The sequence below is a fragment of the Bos mutus genome, chromosome 19, assembly GCF_027580195.1.
Source record: "Bos mutus isolate GX-2022 chromosome 19, NWIPB_WYAK_1.1, whole genome shotgun sequence".
NCBI lineage: Eukaryota > Metazoa > Chordata > Mammalia > Artiodactyla > Bovidae > Bos > Bos mutus.
The window spans coordinates 1006007-1031025 of NC_091635.1; the positions used below are offsets into that span (position 1 = coordinate 1006007).

At 44.8% G+C, this 25019-nt stretch overlaps 1 protein-coding gene across 11 annotated transcripts in view; it reads left to right on the forward strand.

The window, feature by feature from the left end:
• The window catches only part of CEP112 (centrosomal protein 112), a 356316-nt gene that overhangs the window by 195050 nt on the left and 136247 nt on the right, over positions 1-25019 (forward strand). For all 11 annotated transcript variants that reach the window (XR_011467850.1, XM_070388925.1, XM_070388932.1 and 8 more), the window contains one exon: positions 14884-15114. Coding sequence is in view for 10 of the 11 variants with exons in the window: in XM_070388925.1 (XP_070245026.1) it covers positions 14884-15114 (231 nt within the window). In the remaining variant the exon portion in view is untranslated. The remainder of the gene's footprint in view (positions 1-14883; positions 15115-25019) is intronic.

The window sequence follows — 25019 nt, forward strand, 5'->3', positions numbered from 1 at the left end:
CCACGGAATTCCATGGTGACCCAGTGGTTGGGACTTGGTGCTCTTACTGCTGTACCCCAGGTTTAATCCCTGATCAGGGACCTAAGATCCCATGAGCCATGCAGCTCTTCCAAAAAAAAAAAGGCCATCTCCCATATTTAAAAAGATTTTGTCTTTCACATTTAGTCTTAATCCATTAAGCATTGATTTCTAAAATGACCCTTGGTTGAGATGTAATTTCTATTCCATACAATTCACCCATTTAAAGTGTACGGTTCAGGGAGTCTTTGTTCTCAGAGCTGTGCAGCCATCACACTTTATCACCTCCTGTCAAAGCTCCGGTAACAGTCACTCTCCACTTTCCCAAACACCGCAGCCCCAGGGAACCGCCCAGCCTACATCCCGTCGCTCTGGATTTGCCTGTTCTGGCCGGGTCACCTAGTGGAACCAAAGAGCGCGTGCTGTTCGGGGACTGACACTTTTTTTCAGTGTGTTTTCTAGGTTCTTACATGTTGTTGCATGTATCAGTGCTCAGTTTCTTTTAACTGCTGAATAACATCCCGTTGTTTGGCTATACTGGGTCTTATTTGTCCCATCAACGGGTGGACGCTTTGCTTCTCTCTACTTTTTGGCCACTATGAATAATGCTGCTTTGAACATCCTGCACACGTTTTTGTGGGATGTATTTCGTTTCTCTTGGACATGTATCTCAGAATGGGGAGAATTTATTTTTGTCTATCGTATAAGTTGGGGATATGGCATCTTCCTTCCCCATTTGAATAACCAGTTGTCTCAGCACAGGTTTTAAACCTGTCCGTCACTTCCCCGCTGAACTGCATGGCAGCCCTTTCCCACAGAGCTCCTTTCTGGGCCCCTTGGTCTCTGAGAATACAACCTGTTCATTTCAGTAACGTTGTTTTAGGTCCTAATATTGGTGTGAATTCCGAACCACCTGTTCTTTTTTAGGAGTAGCCTGGTACTGTGTTCATCCCTGTAGTTTTTAGACTCCACTTGTCAAGGCTGGGAAGCTTCCCTTGGACCTTCACTTGGACTCGCGCTGATGCTGGGGACCACTCTGGGGAGAGCTGATGGCCAGGCTTCACGTCACTGATAAGTGTCTCAGGCATTTAGATCTTTAACGTCTTCCAAAAAGGCTGACTGTCTTTTCGTCAGAGTTTTGCCCATCTTATATTTGCTATACATAATTGTAAATAGTGTTTGATCATTTTTTCAGATGTATAAAAATTACAAGCGATTTTTAAACTTTGATCTTTGGTTCAGATGCCTTTCTAAACTCTCTTTTTATTTCTAGTGACATGTGTGTTCATTGTCCTTTTCCTCAATGATTATAATATCTGTGATTAAAGACAGTTTTTTTTTATTTAATTTTTTTTCTTGTCATGCACTTATGAATACAAGTAATGATAGCAGACATTCTTTGCTTCTCCTTGGTTTTAAGAGAGCTATTTTAAAACTTGATTATAAAGAATGATTTAAATTGGCTGGAGTTTTGGTAAATATTTTTGTCTGGTTAAGAAAGTCTCTTCTATTCCTATCTTACTGAGAGTTTATATGGTAGAATTTCATCAATTGTTTTTCTGTGTATTAAAGATAATCATAAAGCTTTTTCTTTTAATGCATAAAAAGAATAAATCATATTACAGGCTATTGTCTGATATTAAACGAGCATTATGTCCCATCTAATAGTTTGATGACCTAGTATCATGGCAGAAACAAAGACAATGTTTCTATTTGGGGCTTCCCTGGTGGCTCAGAGGTTAAAGCATCTGCCTGGAATGCAGGAGACCCGGGTTCCATCCCTGGGTTGGGAAGATCCCCTGGAGAAGGAAATGGCACCCCACTCGAGTACTCTTGCCTGGAGAGTCCCATGGAGGGAGGAGCCTGGTAGGCTAAAGTCCATGGGGTCACAAAGAATCGGACACGACTGAGCAACTTCATTCACTCACTCATCATTGGACTCAATTTGCTAATAACTGCTGAGGTAGATTGACCTGGACGTTTTTAAGTTATGTTATGCTAGCCTCATAATTCGAGTTGCTGAATAATTCTTCTTTTTCTATTCTCTCAAAAAATTAGCAGAAGAGTGAGTTATTTGTTTCTTAACTATTTGGAGGAACTAGCCAATAAAACCATCTGGGCTTGATATTTATTTCTGGAAAGATTTTTGACTACTATTTAAATTTTTCTAGCGGTGATAGGGTGATTCATATTTTCCAGTTTTTTTCTAGTCAGTTTTGGTAAATTTTTATAGTTCAACAATTTTTTTTCATCTAAATCTGATCTTTATGTATTTATAGAATTTTATAAATGTTGTACTGCCCTTGCATCCTCTGCAACTTGGTGATGACGTATTTCATTTTTATGCATTATTGGAATTGGCTTGTTAATAATTTATTTAAAATTTTTATATTTGGTTCATGACTGAGTTGGCCAATAGTTTTTTATTTCTCTTCCCATTCCCATCTTCCTTTGGTATCAATATTATGACTTCTGAAATCGTTTCAGTGTATATTTCTCATTTTCTATTCCCTAGAAAAGTTTGTGAAAATTTAGAATGATACATCTCCTGGGTGTTTTTCTAGAAATCACCTATAAAATTATCTGAGCTTAGTGTTTTATTTGTCAGAAGATTCTTAACTATTCTTTCAGTTTCTTTAATTGGATTATTTTAGTTGATAGTTTCTTCATTTTATATTTTCCTAGGAATCTATTTTACCTAGCATATCTAGTTATTGGCATAATATTTTTATGGTATTATCTTTTTGATTTCTGATGGATCTGTAGTATGTCCTTTAAATGTTATTATCCTTTTTTTCTGGATAACATTGCCATACTTTGTTTTCATCTCTAACATTTGTTTATTTGTGCCTTCTTCCTTGTTTCCTTCATTACTCTTATGAGAAATTGTTCTATCTTGCTAATTTCTTAAATTGGTTGCCTATTTCACTAAAAATTAGCCTTTTAAAAATAAGTAGCATGTTAAGGCTACTTACTTCCTTTAGTTTCATCCTTCAGGATTTGAAAAGGAAAATTTTAATTATCAGTCATTTTTCAGAATTTAAATGTTACGTATTTATTTGATTAGCGCATTTGTATGCGGGCTTAGTCGTGTTCCACTCTTTGCAACACCGTGGGCTGTTGTCCAGGCTCCTCTGTCCATGGAATTTCTCAGGCCAGACTACTGGAGTGGATTGCCATTTCCTTTTCCAGGGGATCTTCCCGATCCAGGGATTAAACCCACATCTCCTGCTTGGCAGGCAGATTCTTTACCACTGTTAACACCAGTCAGAATTTGAAAGCCATAAAAATGGATGCAGTGAAATATCCCCCGTGCACCCTGCCGGGACTAACAGCCTCAGTCCCGTCTAACACCAATTTACATAGTGTGCTGTGTCTCCTTCCAGAGATTAAGTGTAAGTGCTTTTAATTGTTATCCTAACTTCATTTTGAAACCTGAGCTATTTAAGTTATATATTTTAAATATTTGAAGTATATGGGAAATTATTTTGGTTTTGTTGTTTTCATTTTTGTTATTGTTCTTAATTTACTTGCAGTTGCAGTCTTACCAAATAATATCTTGCTGCTGCTAAGTCGCTTCAGTCGTGTCTGACTCTGTGCGACCCCATAAACGGCAGCCCACCAGGCTCCCCCGTCCCTGGGATTCTCCAGGCAAGAACACTGGAGTGGGTTGCCATTTCCTTCTCCAATGCATGAAAGTGAAAAGGGAAAGTGAAGTCGCTCAGTCGTGTCTGACTCTCAGCGATCGCATGGACTGCAGCCCACCAGGCTCCTCCATCCATGGGATACTCCAGGCAAGAGTACTGGAGTGAGGTGCCATTGCCTTCTCCAAATAATATCTTTGATACCACCAATTTCCTGCAATACATTGACACAGATTTTGCGTGTGTGTGTCTATGTGTGTGTGTGTGTTAATGAACTCCTTTACTGGAATGGTAGATTTGACATTTTCTCCCACAGTTTCCCTGCAGTTGTATGTATTTCGAGGTTGTTTTATCACATGTGTGCAGACTTAGATGTGTCCCACTGGTGACTGACATAAAAAAGTCATTTGGTGACACTCTATTTTAAAAATGCCTTTCATTAATATTTTACGGGTATAATAACTTTTTTCATCTAGTTACTTTCAGTCTCTTCATGACTTTGGTGTGTCTCATAAGAAACATGGATGAATTTTGATGTTAAAAAATTTAAACTGTTGCATTATTTGAACTAGTAATTCTGGTCCATTTATTTGTGTTTTGATTATTGATATACCATCTTACTTTCTTTTTCTATTTCCCACCTTTTCCTATGCTCTTTTTGTGCTGATTTTGAAAATAGCCTGATTTAAAGACTTACGGAGAAATTGAGAGGGTGATGTAGAGAGCTCTCAGTGGCCTCACACCCCACCCCCTATTATTAACATCTTACACTGAAGGGTGCTTCCAGTTTTGCGCCAAGATTGATTTGTTGTTGTTCAATTGCTCAGTTGTGTTTGACTCTGTGACCATGGACTGCAGTTTGACAGGCTTCCCTGTCGTTCACCATATCCAGGAGCTTGCTCAAACTCATGTCCATTGAGTCGGTGATGCCATCCAACCATCTCGTCCTCTGTTGCCCCCTTGTCCTCCTGTCTTTAATCTTTCCCAGCATCAGGGTCTTTTCTAATGAGTCAGCTCTTCACATCAGGTGGCCAGAGTATCGGAGCTTCAGGTTCAGCATCAGTCCTTCCAATGAGTATTCAGTTCTGATTTCCTTTAGGATTGCCTGGTTGGAGCTCCTTGCTGTTCAAGGGACTCTCAAGAGTCTTCTCCAGCAGCACAGTTTAAAAGCATCAGTTGTTCCACATTCAGACTTCTTCATGGTCCAACAGGTCTCACATGACTGCGGGAAAACCACGGCTTTGACTCGACTTCAGCAAGGTGATGTCGCTGCTTTTTAATTCACATGACTGCTGGAAAACCATAGCTTTGACTATACTTCAGCAAAGTGATGTCTCTGCTTTTTAATATGCTGCGTAGGTTTCTTATAGCTTTTCTTCCAAGGAACCTGCTGCAGGGTCACTGGCACTAACTGCAGAGTCCTGGGAGTCATAGCATGCTAGCAGAAGTCCTTTTGGAGGAGGTGGGAACACAGCCCCATCCATCAGCAGAAAAATGGATTAAAGATTTACTGAGCATGGCCTTAGTTTGAGCATTTTTGGCATTGCCTTTCTTTGGGATTGGAATGAAAACTGACCTTTTCCAGTCCTGTGGCCACTGCTGAGTTTCCTGAATTTGCTGACATATTGAGTGCAGCACTTCCACAGCATCATCTTTCAGGATTTGGAAGAGCTCAACTGGAATTCCATCACCTCCACTAGCTTTGTTCGTAGTGATGCTTCCTAAGGCCAACTTGACTTCACATTCCAGGGTGTCTGGCTCTAGGTAAGTGATCACACCATTGTGATTATCTGGGTTGTGACGATCTTTTTTGTACAGTTCTTCTGTGTATTCTTGCCACCTGTTCTTAATATCTTCTGCTTCTGTTAGGGCCATACCATTTCTGTCCTTTATCGAGCCCATCTTTGCATGAAATGTTCCTTTGGTATCTCTAATTTTCTTGAAGAGATCTCTAGTCTTTCTAATTCTATTGTTTTCCTCTATTTCTTTGCATTGATCGCAGAGGAAGGCTTTCTTATCTCTCCTTGCTATACTTTGGAACTCTGCATTCAAATGTGTATATCTTTCCTTTTCTCCTTTCCTTTTCACTTCTCTTCTTTTCACAGCTATTTGTAAGTCCTCCCCAGACAGCCATTTTGCTCTTTTGCATTTCTTTTTCATGGGGATGGTCTTGATCCCTGACTCCTATACAATGTCACAAACGTCCGTCCATAGTTCATCAGGCACTCTGTCTATCATATCTAGGCCCTTAAATCTATTTGTCACTTCCACTGTATAATCATAAGGGATTTGATTTAGGTCATACCTGAATGGTCTAGTGGTCTTCCCTACTTTCTTCAATTTAAGTCTGAATTTGGCAATAAGGAGTTCATGGTCTGAGCCACAGTCAGCTCCTGGTCTTGTTTTTGCTGACTGTGTAGAGCTTCTCCGTCTTTGGCTGCAAAGAATATAATCAATCTGATTTCGGTGTTGACCATCTGGTGATATCATGTGTAGAGTCTTCTCTTGTGTTGTTGGAAGAGGGTGTTTGCTATGACCAGTGTGTTCTGTTGGCAAAACTCTATTAGCCTTTGCCCTGCTTCATTCTGTATTCCAAGGCCAAATTTGCCTGTTACTCCAGGTGTTTCTTGACTTCCTACTTTTGCATTCCAGTCCTCTGTAATGAAAAGGACATCTTTTTGGGGTCGTGAACTTCCAGATGTTCAAGCTGGTTTTAGAAAAGGCAGAGGAACCAGAGATCAAATTGCCAACATCCGCTGGATCATTGAAAAAGCAAGAGAGTTCTAGAAAAACATCTATTTCTGCTTTGTTGACTATGCCAAAGCCTTTGACTGTGTGGATCACAATAAACTGTGAAAAATTCTGAAAGAGATGGGAATACCAGACCACCTGACTTGCCTCTTGAGAAACCTATATGCAGGTCAGCAAGCAACAGTTAGAACTGGACATAGAACAACAGACTGGCTCCAAATAGGAAAAGGAGTACATCAAGGCTGTATATTGTCACCCTGTTTATTTAACTTATATGCAGAGTACATCATGAGAAACGCTGGGCTGGAAGAAGCACAAGCTGGAATCAAGATTGCTGGGAGAAATATCAATAACCTCAGATATGCAGATGACACCACCCTTATGGCAGAAAGTGAAGGACTAAAGAGCCTCTTGATAAAAGTGAAAGAGAAGAGTGAAAAAGTTGGCTTAAAACTCAACCTTCAGAAAACTAAAATCATGGCGTCCAGTCCCATCAGTACAGTTCAGTGCAGTCGCTCAGTCGTGTCCGACTCTTTGCGACCATATGAATCGCAGGACGCCAGGCCTGTCCATCAGCAATCCTGGAGTTCACTCAGACTCACGTCCATTGAGTCAGTGATGCCATCCAGCCATCTCATCCTCTGTCGTCCCCTTCTCCTCCTGCCCCCAATCCCTCCCAGCATCAGAGTCTTTTCCAATGAGTCAGCTCTTCCCATGAGGTGGCCAAAGTATTGAAGTTTCAGCTTTAGCATCAGTCCTTCCAATGAACACCCAGGACTGATCTCCTTTAGAATAAGACTGGTTGGATCTCCTTGCAGTCCAAGGGACCCTCAAGACTCTTCTCCAACACCACAGTTCAAAAGCATCAATTCTTCGGCACTCAGCTTTCTTCACAGTCCAACTCTCACATCCATACATGACCACTGGAAAAACCATAGCCTTGACTAGACGGACCTTTGTTGGCAAAGTAATGTCTCTGCTTTCGGATATGCTATCTGGGTTGGTCATAACTTTCCTTCCAAGCAGTAAGCGTCTTTTAATTTCATGACTGCAGTCACCATCTGCAGTGAGTTTGGAGCCCCAAAAAATAAAGTCTGACACTGTTTCCACTGTTTCCCCATCTATTTCCCATGAAGTGATGGGACCAGATGCCATGATCTTCATTTTCTGAATGTTGAGCTTTAAGCCAACTTTTTCACTCTCCTCTTTCACTTTCATTAAGAAGCTTTTTAGTTCCTCTTCACTTTCTGCCATGAGGGTGGTGTCATCTGCATATCTGAGGTTATTGATATTTCTCCCGGCAATCTTGATTCCAGCTTGTGCTTCTTCCAGCCCAGCATTTCTCATGACGTACTCTGCATATAAGTTAAATAAGCAGGATGACAGTATACAGCCTTGATGTACTCCTTTCCTGATTTGGAACCAGTCTGTTGTTGCACGTCCAGTTCTCACTGTTGCTTCCTGTCTGGTCCCATCACTTCATGGCAAATAGATGGGGAAACAGTGGCTGACTTTATATTTTGGGGCTCCAGAATCACTGCAGATGGTGATTGCAGCCATGAAATTAAAAGATTCTTACTCCTTGGAAGGAAAGTTATGACCAACCTAGACAGCATATTAAAAGCAGAGACATTACTTTGTCAACAAAGTCCATCTCGTCAAGGCTATGGTTTTTCCAGTAGTCATGTACTGATGTGAGAGTTGGACTATAAAGAAAGCTGAGCAGTGAAGAATTCATGCTTTTGAACTGTGGTGTTGGAGAAGACTCTTGAGAGTCCCTTGGACTGCAAGGAGATCCAACCAGTCCATCCTAAAGGAAATCAGTCCTGGATGTTCATTGGAAGGACTGATATTGAAGCTGAAACCCTAAGAGTTTGGCCACCTGATGCGAAGAGCTGACTCATTTGAAAAGACCCTGATGCTGGGAGGGATTGGGGGCAGGAGGAGAAGGGGACGACATAGGATGAGATGGCTGGATGGCATCACTGACTTGATGAACATGAGTTTGAGTGAACTCTGGGAGTTGTTGATGGACAGGGAGGCCTGGCGTGCTGAGGTTCATGGGGTCAAAAAGAGTCAGACACGACTGAGCAACTGAACTGAAACTGAGCATGGCCTTGCCCACCAGAACAAGACTCAGTTTTCTCCATAGCCAGTTCCTCCCACAGAGGGCAAAGAATGAAAACCACAATCACAGAAAACTAACCAAGCTGATAACATGGATCATAGCCTTGTCTAACTCATTGAAACTATGAGCCACGCCATATAGGGCCACCCAAAACGGATGGGTCATGGTGGAGAGTTCTGACAAAACGTGGTCCACTGGAAAAGGGAATGGCAAACCACTTCAGCATTCTTGCCTTGAGAACCTCATGAACAGTTTGAAAAGGCATAAAGATATGACCAATATTAATTCATCATCATTAACAGAAATCCACACCTTCCTAAGGTTTCCTTAATCTTTACCTAATGTGTTTCTCTGTTCCAAGATTGCATCCAGAATGTCACATTAATTTTAGTCGTCATGTCTCCCTAGTCTCCTCTTTGCTGGAATAGTTTGTCAGATTTTCCTTATTTCTGATGATCTTGACAGTTTTGAGGAGTGTCTGTTAGGTATTTGTGGAGTGTGCCTCTATGGTAATGTGGAATTCTTCTGCAAGAAACGTTGATCTCTTTCCTGTCATTTATCAATGGAATCATTTGTACCCATGTGGGTCCACACGGTGGGGCCCAGCACGGACTTCTCTCCCACTGGCCAGCCCTTAGATCTGCCTCTGTCAGTGTGACTGCCCCGCTCCCAGTGCACCAGGCTGTCCCCGGATTTGCTCTGGGATGTCCTGCCACCTGTCCCAGGACCACTGGCTCCTTTCACTGGGGCGTGGCGTGAGGAAGCAAAAGCTGGGCTTCGTGTGCTTGCTGCTTCCGGAATGTCCCTTGCCGAGTGTCCTCTGCTCTCGCTGCTCGGCTCTCGTCTCGTGCTGTGCCACGGGCCTTTTGTTAAGATCTCCTCCTGGGTCAGCACTCCCACTTCTGCTGTGTTTATGCCGCCTGAACTCACACACTCTGTCTTTTACACAGAATTTTAGTTTTGGCAATTGTGTTTGGTTCTTTGTCCAATCTGGTCATTTTTGTTTAATCTCTTCTGGTTTACTCATTTTGTGACTCTACCCTTTGTTTCTTTAAACAGTTAATACACGTTTATATTCTTTTTCTGATATCTGAATGCTTGCTCGTGGAAATCTGTTTCTGTTGACTAACCAGTGGTGGTTTGGGGATGCCGGGGGACTTGGTGATTTTTTTTTTTATTAGGAGCTTGTTTTTGGTTTATCTTAATTTGTGGGAAACCTGGAGACATTAAGCTTGGAAATCCTTCAATAACTGCACCAAATTCCTCTTTTCTGAGTCTCCTCTCTTCCTTTTTAATGCTGTTTCTCTTCTTCCTGTGGCTCATTATTTCTGCCTGAAACATCCTATATCTACCTCTGTCTCCAGATGCTACTGTCCTTTCTCTTAAGGTCCGTCTCAGATGCTTAGGTTTTATTCAGTTTGCCAGAATTCTTCTGAGCTCAAATAACCGCTCCCTCTCTGACCTCTTATGGCCCTTTGTCTTCTCTTATGGCTCTTATGGTATGTGTGTTATGTGTGTGTGTGTGGTGTGTGTGTGTTGTGTCTGTGTCGTTTGTGTGTGGTGTATGTGTGTTTTGTGTGTGTTATATGTGTTATGTGTGTTATATGCGTGTTGTGTGTGTTATGTGTATTATGTGTGTATGTGTTGTGTGTGTGTGGTGTGTGTGGTGTGTATGTGTGGTGTATGTGTGTTATGTGTGTGTGTGTTATGTGTGGTGTGTGTGTGTGGTGTGTGTTATGTGTGTGTGGTGTGTGTGTGGTGTGTGTATTATCTGTGTTATGTGTGTATCTGTGTGTTGTTTGTGTGTTATGTGTGTGGGTTATGTGTATTATGTGTGGTGTGTGTGTTATGTGTCTATTATATGTGTTATGTGTGTATGTGTATTGTGTGCGTTATGTGTGTGTATTATATGTGTTATGTGTGTGTGTGTGTGTGTGTGTTGTGTGTGTGTGTTGTGTGTGTGGTATGTGTGTGTGTGTGTTGTGTGTGTTGTTGTGTGTTTGTTTGTGTGTGGGTGTGTGTGTGGTGTGTGTGTGTGGTGTATGTGTGTTATGTGTGTGTGGTGTGTGGTGTGTGTGTGTGGTATGTGTGTTGTGTGTGTTATGTGTGTGTGTTTGTGTGTGGTATGTGTGGTGTGTGTGTGGTGTATGTGTGTTATGTGTGTGTGTGTGCTGTGTGTGTGTGGTGTGTGTTGTGTGTGTGTGGTGTATGTGTGTGTGGTGTGTGTGTGTGTGTGTGTGTGTGTGTGGTGTGTGTTTGTTGTGTGTGTGGTATGTGTGTGTGTGGTATGTGTGGTGTGTGTGGTGTATGTGTGTTATGTGTGTGTGTGTGTGTTCATGTACACGTATGTGTAGCTTATGTAGTGTAGTCTAAAGTCTTTTAGGGAAAATGCTTTTCTGGAAGTCTCTTGTCACAGTGGCTTCTACACCATAAGTCTTAATAAATACTGACTTATGTATAGTTATAGATTAACACCTCAGCCTGTGGTGATGATTGCCCATAAACTCTATGAAATGTACGAGAGTGAATTCATGTATCAAGAAGTTGTTAATGTGTTGTTATTCCAAAAGTGCTTGTAGAATAATTCTTCAACTTTGAAAATAATCAAAATGATTGCTTCTTAACTACGGACATGTCCTCAATTTAAATATTAATGTATTTTTTTCCACAAAGAGCATTTAAAATGTTTACTTGGGATGATAGTCCTGAGAATCCATAATCATTTATGAGATGATAATAAGCCTGCCACTTCTTTTGCCAGAACCTTTCAGATTCAGTGTGGTTTCAAGAGCCATTAGCTATCTGAGGAAACGAGTCTGTGTTGTTGGAAGGATTTTGTAATTAATTTTTTATCATGGTAAAATACACATAATATAAAATTTGCCATCTTAACCATTTTTAGGTGTGCAGGCCAGTGATATTAAATACATTCACCTTGCATGCGACCATCATCACCACCTATCACATAACTCTTTTCATCTTGTAAAACTGAAACTGTTTCCATTAAAACAACAACTCTCCTTTCTTCACCCACGGGCCCTGACAATCCCCATATACTCTCTATCTGTGTGGTTTTGACTCTTCTAAGTACCTCACATAAGGAGAATCACACAGCCTTTGTCTTCTGGCTTATTTCACTTAGCATCATGTCCTCAAGATTCATATGTGTTGTAGCGTATTGCAGGCTTTCCTTCCTCTCCAAGGCTGAATAATATCCCATTGTGTGTATGAACCGCACTTCACTGCGCTTACCCATTTATGTATCAGTGGACACTGGGGTCGCTTCCATGTTTTCTGGTCTGTATGTTTTTGAACTGTTATTTAAGAGTCAGGTTAACTAAAAGTTGTCCTTATGGTTTGTCTCTTAGAGACACAGCCTTTAGTAATTTTTGAATTTTTAAAATAATTCTGCTCTTTTATGTCAGTCACATAGGTGAAGTTTTATAGCTTACTATTTATAATATTAAAGAAAAATGAACACATCTATTCCAGATTGAGCTTGTCAGTTTCCTCACTCTAGTTATCAGCACATGCTAATGACTGAAATATTAAATACCTGAGGGACACCTTCAGCATTGAGTTCTTTCAGTTAATGTCTATTTCTTCCATAATTAGTTGATACATTTTTCAGCATAGTTTTTCTATTTGAAAAATCACCGTTGGATTGAAGCCAGTGCATTATCAGTATTGCCAGCAATTTAAAACACCTTCCTCTAAGTTACCATTACGTGCCTAGTCAACTGATAAAAATATACAGAATGATGACGCCCAGCCCTGGAAGGTGTGTCCGGTCAGGGGATGGTTGGGTTATGTGGCGCCTGTTGAAGCATGCGGTGCCTTAAACAGCTGCCACTGGGCTTCAGAAAACGCTGCATTCTCAGCTAATGCACAGACAGTGACAGTGGCACCAGGTGCCCTCAGCCTGCACCAGCTGACCACCTGCTGGCTGGGCACACCAGGGTCCTTGCGCTGCTTTCCCTGTGAAAACAACTCGAAAGGCCAGATGCAGTTTTTTAAAGCACATTTTGTGTGTGTGTGTGTATTCACAAACGGTTGAGTTAGTTAGGATGCGCAGATGTCAACATTTAAATGAAAACAGAAACCCAGAAGTGTGAGCGGAGTGCTGAAGGCATCTTTCGCCTTGAGGACCGAATGAACTTGAACTTCAGTTTGGGGACTTGTATTGGGCACAGGAGTAAAACAAAGTCCAGGCTTTGCTTAAGGTGATGATCTAGGCTGCCACTGGGCCTCGAGCTGGGACACGGAAGGGCCACCAGGCGCAGACGAGTTAGAAACCAGAGAACCGTCACCAAGCGGGGAAGAAGCAGGGAGGGGTGAGCCCGGAGACGGGCCTCGACACGTGCACACTGCTGTGTATTCAACAGGTGACTGACGAGAAACTGCTGTGCAGCACTGGGGGCCCTACTCGGTGCTCGTGGTGCCCTAGCTGGGAAGAAATCTGAAGAAGAGGGGCTGTATATATAGGGCCTCCCCAGCAGCTCAGTGGTAAAGAATCCGCCTGCTAATGCAGGAGATGCAGGTTCAATCCTTGGGTCGGGAAGATCCCCTGGAGGAGGAAATGGCAACCCACTCCAGCATTCTTGCCTGGGAAATCCATGGACAAAGGAGCCTTACAGGCTATAGTCCATGGAGTTGCAAAGAGTTGGACACGACTTAGCGACTAAACAACAATAATATATATATATGTACATATTCACTTTGCTGCACAGCAGAAACTGACACAACAGTATAAAGCAACCGTCTTTGTGACCCTTTGGACTGTAGCCCACTGGGCTCCTCCATGGGTTTTCCAAGAAAGAATACTGGAGTGGGTTGCCATTTCCTTCTCCAGGGGATCCTCCTGACCCAGGGATCGAACTCAGGTCTCCTGCGTCTCCTGTATTGCAGGCAGATTCTTTACCCACTGAATCATCAGGGAAGCCCTTAAAGCAACTGTATTTCAATTAAAAAAAAAAGAAACCAGTAAACTAGAAACAACCTTAGTGTTGAGTGAGGTGCCCCTGAAAATCCACGCCTATAAGCTCAGGAACATCTGATGCCCGAACTGTCACATCAGTGTGCCCTGGGATACGAGGCTGAAAACTTGCTCTAAAGTCATCCAGACCTGCTGACATCTCCAGGGTCTGTCAGGGTCAGATGGTGGCTGGAGAACCACTTCCAATCCCATCAGACACGAGCCTGCATTTGAAAAGAGTAACACGTAGTGTGACAAAAACAAAATACAGTGAACCCAGGGTCTTAAAAATTCTGAACAACAGCGTGGGAGCTGCAAACAGCTGAGATGCTGGAATTATCAGCCGCAGACAGACGGCCATGCTTAGTATATGCTGTAGGGAAAGACTTTAAAGGACTTGAAAATATTTACTAAAGCGGTTAAAGACATTTAAAAATCGCCATATTTGTGTAAGAATAAACTCCCCAAAATAAAACAACTGAAATTCAGAATCTGTATGGATTTGAGATCTAATTACATGCAGAAAATGCCTAGAATGTAGGTGAGAGGAAAAGAGATGGAAAATATGAGAAATTCATGAAATGAAAGAATAGGAAGATCTAATTTACATCTGTGTGAGTTCATAATGAGTGGAGAGAGAATGGAACAGAGACGTTAAAGTAATAAGTCCAGCCTGATAATTCTGTAGCCTCTAGAACTGTGAGAGAGTAAACACGTCTAAAGCCACCCAGCTTTTTGTACTTTGTTGTGACATCCCTGGGAAGTTAGCGTGCCCACGTGTTTGGGAATTAAGAGACATACTTCCAAACAGGTCATAAGTCAAAGAAAAAATAAAAATGAAAGTTAAAAATGCTTTGAATTAAATGATAATGAAAATACCATGTATCTAAGAGATTAAACTTACGCAACAGTAGAGCAGTATTCATAGTCTAAGTTTATAAATCAAGAAAGAAGGAAGGATAAAAATAAATGAGTGAAATATCCAAGATAAAAAGTTAGAAGAATAAAAAAAGATTCCAAGAATGTAGAATGCAGGACATAACAAAAATAAGAGCAGAAATCAATGAAATAAAAACAAAAATTGAGTAGCAAGTACTGAGGAATCTCAGAAACATAATGCCAAATACTTGAAGAAGCAAGTTGCAGAAGAACCAAGTAATATTCCATTTGCAAAGGTATTTGAAACAAAACTAAACGCGTTGTCCGGGGTAAAACATTTCCGGTGGCGTCTATGTCTGAGCCCGAAGGGGCTGGCGGGGCCGGAGCAGGAGGGCGGCGGAGCGGGGCGGCGGGGCGCGTCTGTCAGCCTCGCGGCGCGTGTCCTTCCACGCACTCCCGTCACATCCTCTGCCCGTTTCCCTGACAAGGTGATTGCGGACATGGAGGCGCAGGTGCACAAGCTGAGAGAGGAGCTGGTCAGCGTGAACTCGCAGCGGAAGCAGCAGCTGGTGGAGCTGGGGCTGCTCCGGGAGGAGGAGAAGCAGAGGGCCGCGCGGGACCACGAGGCCGCGGTGAGCAAGCTGAAGGCCGAGTCGGAGAAGATGAGGCTTGAGCTGAAGAAGACCCACGCGGCCGAGACGGAGCTGACGCTGGAGAAGGTAGGCGGCTGGGCGGTGGGAAGCAGGCCGGCGTGCGCGAGGCCCAGGCCGCCGCCTTGCCTTCCCGGCTCACCTTTCGGGCCGTGGCCTGGAGCCGGCCCCCAGTTTATAAGCCTTGCAGGTGCGCGGTCTGCAGGTCTCAGGCTTCCCTAACACCCCTGTCTCCCGGGGAGGGACAGATGGAACACCCCCTGCCGAGTGACTAAAGACGCGTCGAGCATCACCCTGGGCAGGAGTATGTGGGCTCTGGCGTTGAGTGGAGGCCCTCGAAAGGGCTGGGCTTTGTCCCCTGTGAGCAGCGGAGGCCGGGGGTTCACTTCCGCTGAGGGCAGAGCTGGACGCAGGGAGACCAGTTCAACCGCTGCAGGCATGCGGGCGGGAGGTGACCGTGCTGGGGTGGCCAGGGGCACGGAGGGCGGTGACCGGCCCCGTCCCCTTGGGGCCCAGGTGTCCGCAGCGGGGCTCAGGGTTTGCTTCCGGCTCAGACGTGTCGGGGCGGCGAGGGGCAGAGGGCGCGCGCTGAGCAGGTCGTCCGGGGCGGCTGCATGGCGGCGCGCTGGAGCCGACGGACACTCAGCCTCAGTCCCCTCTGCTGAGAGGCAGGGGAGCGTCCGAGCCTCAGGGACACAGCCGGCCGCGGGGCCTTCGTGCACCCAGTGGGGTCGCGGGTGGCCATCCCGTCAGAACAGGACAGTCAGAGCTTTGAGGCAGAGTGCACAGTGTCTGGGTCAGGGCGTCTGCTGCGGGGCCATCTCAGCCTCTGGCCGCAGCGAGGGGGACCATGCGGACAGAGCCGCCACCCCACCCCCGCTCCTTGCCCCTGGAAAGCTCCCGCCCCCGCCGCTCATCGCAGCCCACCGGGCAGAGTGTCTCTAAGGACACAGGCTTTGTTGGCCTGGACACCGTGTGCCCCGAGGGTTAAAGTCCAGATAGTGAAGCCAGACTTAAAACAGGCATCTGAGGCCTCCGTTCTCTTGAATCAGGTGTCCACATTTTAATAAAATGTGGTTCTTTTCAATAAAAGCAGAAAGTTTTCAAGTATAGGTTTATATGTGTTGCTAATTTATAGATACAGATTATAGATAATAGTATTGGACACTGCCAGTAACTTATTTGGCCAATATTTCTGGAATATCTTCTGTGTCTGAGGCATTATCCCAGCACTTGGGAGCCACGTAGAAAGGCGAGAACGAGAGGCCCCTGTCCCTGAGGAGCCCGTGGGCAAGGACGGCTGCGGGACACGCAGGGGCTGTGAGCAGGGCACAGTGAGTGGGGAGGCGCGCTGGAGTAAGGGCGTCCGGGGCACCCCTGGGACAGGTGAGATTCACCTGGACGCCACGACGCGGGGCTGGGGCGAGCAGGCGCTGAGCCGCACCGTGATGGACATGTATGTGGCCGGGTGGCCAACGGGGCGGCGCGGTTCCAGCCGGGCCTGACCAGCAGGCCCGCCGAGCTCACACGGCACTGGTCTTAGCCCCGAGCTTAAACCCCGAGGTCACTCAGGGCTCCTTTGCCGTGAAGTGTCAGGACCCAGTGGGCTGTTAGGAGGCTCTTCTGTCAGAGTTGGCAGGACCAGCGCAGAGGAGGGGTCAGTCCAGGAGGGGCCCCCAGGGCGCCTCGAGGTGCCTGAAGGTGGCGACCCCACCGGAGGAGGCGCGTCTCAGAGTCGGCCCAGCGGGCAACCGTTCCGTGCGAGTCCCGCTCTCGGCATTCACGAGCGGCCCTGTCGGGGCCTCTGGTCCGGGAGAGGATGAGCTCCGTTCGGGCCCAGTAGTGATGTGGATTGGAGGAGCGTTTGTAGACAACCCTCAGGAGGGCCGGACGGAGCGGAGGCTGCAGCCCGGGGGCTGGGGAGCGTACCCCCAAACCACCAGCCGTGCTGGACTCGTGAAGTTGGGGAGGAGACAGGGGTTGTGCAGAGGAAGAGGAGAAAAATGTTTTTTTCCTGGAAATAGCGGCAGAGGCGGTTTGGAAAGGATGCTTATCAAGGATGTGACAGAAAATCAGGAAGGCCGAGCGGGGAGGAAGGTCCCGGATTTGGAACTGAGAACGGCTGTGACCGGGGGCAGAGCACTGCAGGCGGCGGTGTCGACTGAGCGCGGCCTCGGGACCGTGGGCAAGGCGGGGGCGCTCGGGGACGGGGCACCGCAGGAAGGAGAGGTCCACAGAGTGCAGGAGTCAGGGTTTGGGCTGAAAACATCTGGAGACACACGAGCGGAGGAGGAGCCTCCTGGTGGGACTGTGGACCCTGATGCTTGCGGCCGGGATGCAGCTGTGAGCCGACTTCAGTCCAGCCGCGCGGACAGCGGCCAGGCCTGGGGGCTGCCTCCCTCGCTGCCTGCAGGTCTCTGCCCGGGGAAGGCTCCCCGTCCCCTCACCCTGCTGTCCTCTCTGCTCGGTAGAGCATCAGGGCAGGCGGGCCGCCCAGGCCGAAATTCTTCTATTTTTTTTTAAACATTTTGCTTTAAAAGTTATCTAAATTGATGCAAAAATTAATATCTTCATACTAAAAATTTTGTCAACATTTCCATTTTTCCCCTTAGTTTAAGATCCCAGTAGAATTACAGGGTCAAATTGCTTTTCAACAACGTTGTACTAATTTATATTTTTCTCCACAGAATATCTGTTTCATACAGCCAGTCCTTAGTATTAATACTCTAATTTGGGGGCAGGGTGTTAGTGAGAAACATTTATTGTTTCTGATTTCATATTTAAGAGTGAGACTGGATGTTTACAGCAGATCTTTTAGTCACATTTCATTTCCTGAGAATTGTGTGTTCATGTCCTTCAGCTCTTTCTCCTCTGTTGATGTCCTGGCATTGTTCTCATCACCTTATATAAACTTCGTATTTAGGATGATAAAATTCTTGGTGGCAAGTATTTTTGGTATTTGCCTTTTAATTTTGTCTTTTGATTTTATGAAACACAAAAGTTTTATTTGTATTTAGTATACTCTATCAGTTCCTTTGTGAAATCGCCAGTATAAGCAGTGGCTTTAAGCTTCACAATTTGATATCTTAAAATATATGAACATGTCACACATTTTGCACACTGTACTGAATTTAAAAAGCTCTTGTGAAATTGACATGGTACTTACAGGCTTGGGCTCCTGGTCTATAATTTTAATGGCATCTGAAGGACTGTACTGGAATTCTGCCAGGCGGAAGTCACCAAAAGGCCTGGAGCAACAACTCAGCATCTTTTTCAAATTTAAGAAAAGCTCCATATGGTGTAATTATCCAAAGCTAAGGTCACAGAAACTACTTAAACCTTTGAGATTTATAATTAAAGGATTAATATTAACTTATGAAGACATTGTCATTTTGGCTTAAAATGGATTTCTGATCTCAATTCTGTTCTTTTTACTTTGATCTTTTCCCCAAGTTTTTCCTTTGCAAAGAAAGTGAAGTTTGTGTCCTTAAAATGTTAAATTAAATGTTATTCTCAAACAGTTCAGATTTGCAAAAACTGTTCGACACACAGTGCCCAGCTTGACCCTCTCGGAGCTCGGGCGTCGAGGGGCTCCCGGTGGGTGTTTCCCAGGCATGTGCCCCGCAGCTCGGGTGCTGGGCTCTAGCGATGCCTCTGAACGTAACAGGCAGTTAATCTAATACAAAAGAAAAAACCTGAGCAGATGGAAACTTGGAAAACTTAGTTCAGTTCAGTCGCTCAGTTGTGTCCCACTCTTTGTGACCCCATGAACTGTAGCAGACAGGCCTCCCTGTCCATCACCAATTCCCAGAGCTTACTCAAACCCATTTCCACTGAGTCGGTGATGCCATCCAACCATCTCATCCTCAGTAGTCCCCTTCTCCTCCGGCCCTCAATCTTTCCCAGCATCCGGTCTTTTCCAGTGAGTCAGTTCTTCACATCAGGTGGCCAAAGTATCGGAGCTTCAGCTTCAGCATCAGTCCTTCCAATGAGTATTCAGGTCTTTAGTATTCCTTTAGGATTGACTGGTTTGACCTCCTTGCAGTCCAAAGGACCCTCAAGAGTCTTCTCCAACAGTACAGTTCAACACATCAATTGTTTGGTGCTCAGCCATCTTTATGGTCCACTTCTCACATCCGTACTTGACTACTGGAAAAAGCATAGCTTTGACTATATGTTGGCAAAGTAATATTCCTGCTTTTTAATATGCTGTCTAGGTTTTCGTAGATTTTCTTCCAAAGAGCAAGCATCTTTTAATTTCATGGCTGCAGTCACCATCTGCAGTGATTTTGGAGACCAAGCAAATAGTGTCTGTCACTGTTTCCATTTTTTCCCCATCTATTTGCCATGAGGTGATGGGACCGGATGTCATGATCTTCGTTTTCTGAATGTTGAGTTTTAAGCCAGCTTTTTCACTCTCCTCTTTAACCATCATCAAGACGCTCTTTAGTTCCTCTTCACTTTCTGCCATAAGGGTGGTGTCATTTGCATATCTGAGGTTATTGATATTTCTCCTGGTAATCTTGATTCCAGTTTGTGCTTCATCCAGTCCTGCATTTTGCATGATGTACTCTACTTATTAACATTTAGAATTTTAAGGTATCTTCAGTTGCCTCAATTGTAAGCCCTCTTTGGGTGGTAATAGAGGCTATGTCTTATACACATGTGATGAGAGGAGCTGTATGTCCCTCCGAGGCTCAGTTTTACACCAGTGTCCAGCTCTCTCCTGCTTCTGATTCTCATGTGATGCACCTGTTTCACAGGGATTCCACGAAGTAAATGCTGGAATCGTTTCTGGGGTGTTTGCTTATTAAGCAGAAATAGCAGCATGTCTGTCATCATTCGAGCTTGAATACTTAACATGGTCAAGGTCTCACCACCCCCACATGAGTGGGACTGCAGAGTCTGGCATGTGGACGGAGGAGGGCAGCGTGCCGGGTCTCCCGAGGACCTTCTGCACCTCCTCCCTCCGCCCTGCTGCCCCAGGCAGAGCACTCCTGCTTTCTAGCAAGTCTGGAGAGCCCGTCACAGTCTGCGTGCCTAAGCTAGACAGCTGTCTTACCAGGAGAAAATTAAAAGGCAGTGTCTTTTATGTTAGGGGTTATTTGAAAATAACATCTAGAATTATAAATAAATCAGTTTGTTTTAAAAGTAAACGTTTAAAATTTCCAAGTCCCCCTTTTCATTCTGTGGCCCAGCTTCCCGATGTGCTGACTGTACCAGTAGCGATGGGAGCACCGCCGTTCACCGGACGTTGCTGGCTTTATCCTTTGGGATGTTCTTGAGGGAAAATTTTTTCACCTAGGATGAAGGAAAAATCTCTTAGATCAGTGCAGCAAAAGGTAGTTATTGACCTGAGAAGTTGCTGAGAGGAGAATAGTGTATTTGCCATCTTCAGAGAGTGACATTCAGACTGAGGAGCGGGCGCCAGTATCCGTGCGCAAAGGCTTCTGGGTGTGTGCTCGCCTCTTGTGAGAGGACGGCGCGTGGCGAGCAGACGGGCGTCAGGCGTCGGGTGTCCGGCCTGAGGTTGCGGAGGAGTCAGCACAGGACAGCGGATGGCCCTGGGCCGAGAGCCAAGTCTCGTTCTGGCCATCGTTCATCACGAAAGGGAAGCAGTTATTCTGGGTGAGGCAGGGCTTCCTGATTCAGTATCATGAGGATTAAACATGATTTTAAGTGATCAATTAATTTAATTGAGTACCTTACAAGATACAGTAAAAAATAATAGTAACTGTACATGACCAGGAAAGGTTTAATTGGCTTAAATAAACCTCTTCGTCTTCACAAGTAATCAAGGAAATACTGAGACAAGAAGCTACTTTTCATGTATCAATTAAGCATGTTACTATTACTATAAATAGAACCAAGTATTCTTTTAAAATAAGGGTACAAAATACTGAGGGTGCAGTGAATAAATATTCTAAAGTGCTGTTACTGAGTATAAATTGCTACAACCTTCCTGAAAGCCTTCAGTAGCCTATGTTAGTAAGTTTAAAAATATCTATGCCTTTTGATCTAGTAATCTTTTCTGGTTACCATAATATCAATACTAAAACCTGAAAATGATATCCCTCTAAGCACAAATTAATCTCACTCATGAATATTGTGAAAAGATCCAATGAAATACTAGGCAATTGAGGTTAGTATTGCATTTAAAACATCATGTAATAGAGTATTAAAAAGCAAAGACATTACTTTGCCAGCAAAGGTCCATATAGTCAGAGTGATGGTTTTTCCAGTAGTCATGTACAGATGCAAGAGTTGGACCATAAAGAAGGCTGAGTGCCAAAGAGTTGACACTTTTAAATTGTGATGCTAGAGAAAACTTTTGGGAGTCCTTTGGACAGCAAGGAGATCCAACCAGTCCATCCTAAAGGAAATAAACCCTACATGTTCATTGGAAGGACTGATGCTGAAGGTAAAGCTCCAGTTCTTTGGCCACCTAATGTGAAGAGCCAACTCTTTGGAAAAGACCCTGATGCTGGGAAATATTGAAGGCAGGAAGAGAAGGGGATGACAGAGGATGAGATGGTTGGATGGCATCACCAACTCAATGGACATGAGTTTGAGCAGACTCCAGGAGATAGTGAAGGATAGGGAAGCCTTGCTTGCAGCAGTTCATGGGGTCTTGGACATGACTTAGCTACTGAACAACAACAGCTTACCATGACCACATGAGATTATTCCAAGAATGCAAAAATGGCTTGATATTAGGAATGCTATTAGTGTAATTCACTATATTGATAAATCAAAAGTGAAAAATTGAATGAAGTCTTCTCCATATTCTTTACAGTGAGCCCAAGCTTCTGTAAAAAAGAATCCTCAAACCGTGGACTAGTAAAATTGGGAGTTTATTTTGCTCCCTCATCACATTCTGGTTCAGGGTGGGAGCCAGTGGTTCCGTCCCAAAAGGTCATGGAGGGCCAGGCTGGCTGGTGGCATGGCTCTGTCGTCTCCAATGTGGAGCCTCCCTCTGCCTTGAGTGGTTCCTGCATCACCAGTGCTCAAGCAGCAAGAAGGGGCAAGGAGGACGAGGACAACCGATGTGCTTCTCAGGAAGTGCGACGGCAGCTGCCTCTCACTCCCATCAAACCGCACTGGAGAAATCCTAGTCCTGGGCTGCTGCAGGGGAGCAGGGGCTTGTGAGCGTGTGTGCAGAGGGCTACTGTTTCAGAAGAGAAGCATGGACGCTACGGGCGATTAGCAGGCAGTGGCATGTTTGTAATACTTCAGCATTTGACACCTACTCTGTGTGTAGTGATCCTGGAAGCTTGCTCTAGCAGTGAATGAACAGCCAGAGCTTCCTGCCTTCTCAGAGCTCACACTCCAGCAGGAGACACAGACCCTAAACCACAGAATTTTAAAAAGGCCTGAGTGGACTTCCCCGGTGGCTCAGTGGTAGAGAATCCGCCTGCTAATGCAGGAGACATGGGCTTGATCCCTGGGTCAGGAAGATCCTCAGGTCGGGAAGATCCCCTAGAGGAAGAAGTGGTGACCCGCTCTACCATTCTTGCCTGGAGAGTCCTATGGACAGAGGAGCCTGGCGGGCTGCAGTCCGTGCGGTTGCACAGAGTTGGACACGACGAAGCGACTTAGCACGCATGCTCCTGAGATGAAGGAGGAGTAAGCCATACGTAAGCTTACATTTAGGGGAAAAGGGAATATGCTCATTCATTTCTTTGCCAGATGGTTTATATGTGGTTTTGAAGTTACATTCTTCAGTTCCTCCATTATGCTCTTCATTATCACCACTCTAGGCTGAGCAGTGATGTGCAGAAGTCCCCAGCGGGTTGTTGTTGTCCTGCCCCTAAGCCCGGGGGCATCTTCAGCCTCCTGACTGTTCTGCCCCTGGGAGACAGAGTCACAGGACAGGGCGCGTGGTCCTCAGCCTTGTGTGACGCTGGTAACAGCCGGATTGTGACCTCAGCCGCCGCCTGCCCACCAGGGTGGGAGGCTGTGCCCCAGGAGCATCAGAGCAGAGCTGGAGCTGTGCCTCTCCTGAGCCTGCTCCCCGCTCTCGGCCACTCCTGGGTCTTCATGAGGCAAAGGACATGTGGGCTTCTCTGACTTTAGACTCCTTGGGTCTCAGGGAAAGTCAGGCCGGGTGTCTGATGGGGCTGAGGGGAGAGTGTGGTGGCTCCCCTGAGACAGAGCAGGCTGGGAGTCTGCGGCCCCTGAGGGACCCTGGACCATCTGGCCTCAAAGAGAAGAAGGTAAGATGGAGACCCAGGCGGGAGTCGTCCTGAGAGACAGATCTCAGCACTGGGTGTGTCGGGCACTGGCCGCCCCAGCCCTGTCACCTCAGTATTTTAAGGCGGTGTTCAGTTGCTCAGCCGCATCCTGCTCTTCGGGACCCCGGGGACGGCAGCACGCCAGGCTCTCTGTCCTTGCTGTGGTATTTATTGAACTGTTTTTCTAATTTCATATTCAGTCATTTATTGTCTTACCATTGAATTTTGAGTGTTCTTAATGTATTTCAGATACAAATTCTTCATAAGATTTATGATTTGAAAACACTTTCACAGTCAGTGGCTTCTCTTCTTCTTTTAACAGTATTTTTCAGAGCAGAAGTTCCTAATATTTATGTAATCCAGTTTATCAATTTTTTCTTTTAAGGTCAGGCTTTTGGTGTCATTCCTAAGAAATTTTTGCCTATCATAATGTCACAGGGATTTTCTCCTGTTTTCTTTTACAAGTTTTATATTTGTTTCTGTGGTCCATGTGACTGGTGCAAGATGTAGATTGATTCCATATATCAGCACTGTTTGTTGAAAAGATGATTTTTTTCCTCTGTGAATCAGCTTTGCAGCTTTGTTGAAAATCAGTTGGCCGTCCATGTGTGCCGTAATACTAGACTCTCAAATTTTGTTCTTTTGGCATGTGTATCTTTCCTTCACCAGTGCCACACTGTCTTAATTATTGTAGCTTTTATAGTCAGTCTTGGAGACAAGCAGTATGGGTCGTCCAACTTTGTTCTTTTTCAGAATAGTTTTGCTCACGGTAGTTCTTTTGCGCTTAGAGTCAGTGAAATGAATTCTGCACAGAATCCTGGGACTTTTCAATTGTATTAAATCTATTTCTCAGTTTGGAAAAAATGAAATCTTAATGATATTGAGTATCCCAGTCCATGAACTCAGACTGTACTGTCATTTATTTAGTTTTCTTTATTGTCAAGAAAAAGAAATGCAAAAAAGCAAAATGGCTGTCTGAGGGAGCCTTACAAATAGCTGTGAAAAGAAGAGAAGCGAAAAGCAAAGGAGAAAAGGAAAGATATACCCATTTGAATGCAGAGTTCCAAAGAATAGCAGGGAGAGATAAGAAAGCCTTCCTCAGCAATCAATACAAAGAAATAGAGGAAAACAACATAATGGGAAAGACTAGAGATCTCCTCAAGAAAATTAGAGATACCAAGGGAACATTTCATGCAAAGATGGGCTCGATAAAGGACAGAAATGGTATGGACCTAACAGAAGCAGAAGATATTAAGAAGATGTGGCAAGAATACACAGAAGAACTGTACAAAAAAGATCTTCACGACCCAGATAATCACGATGGTGTGATCACTGACCTAGAGCCAGACATCCTGGAAAGTGAAGTCAAGTGGGCCTTAGAAAGCATCACTATGAACAAAGCTAGTGGAGGTGATGGAATTCCAGTTGAGCTATTCCAAATCCTGAAAGATGATGCTGTGAAAGTGCTGCACTCAATATGCCAGCAAATTTGGAAAACTCAGCAGTGGCCACAGGACTGGAAAAGGTCAGTTTTCATTCCAATCCCAAAGAAAGGCAATGCCAAAGAATGCTCAAACTACCGCACAATTGCATTCATCTCACACGCTAGTAAAGTAATGCTCAAAATTCTCCAAGCCAGGCTTCAGCAATACATGAACCATGAACTTCCAGATATTCAAGCTGGTTTTAGGAAAGGCAGAGGAACCAGAGATCAAATTGCCAGCATCTGCTGGATCATCA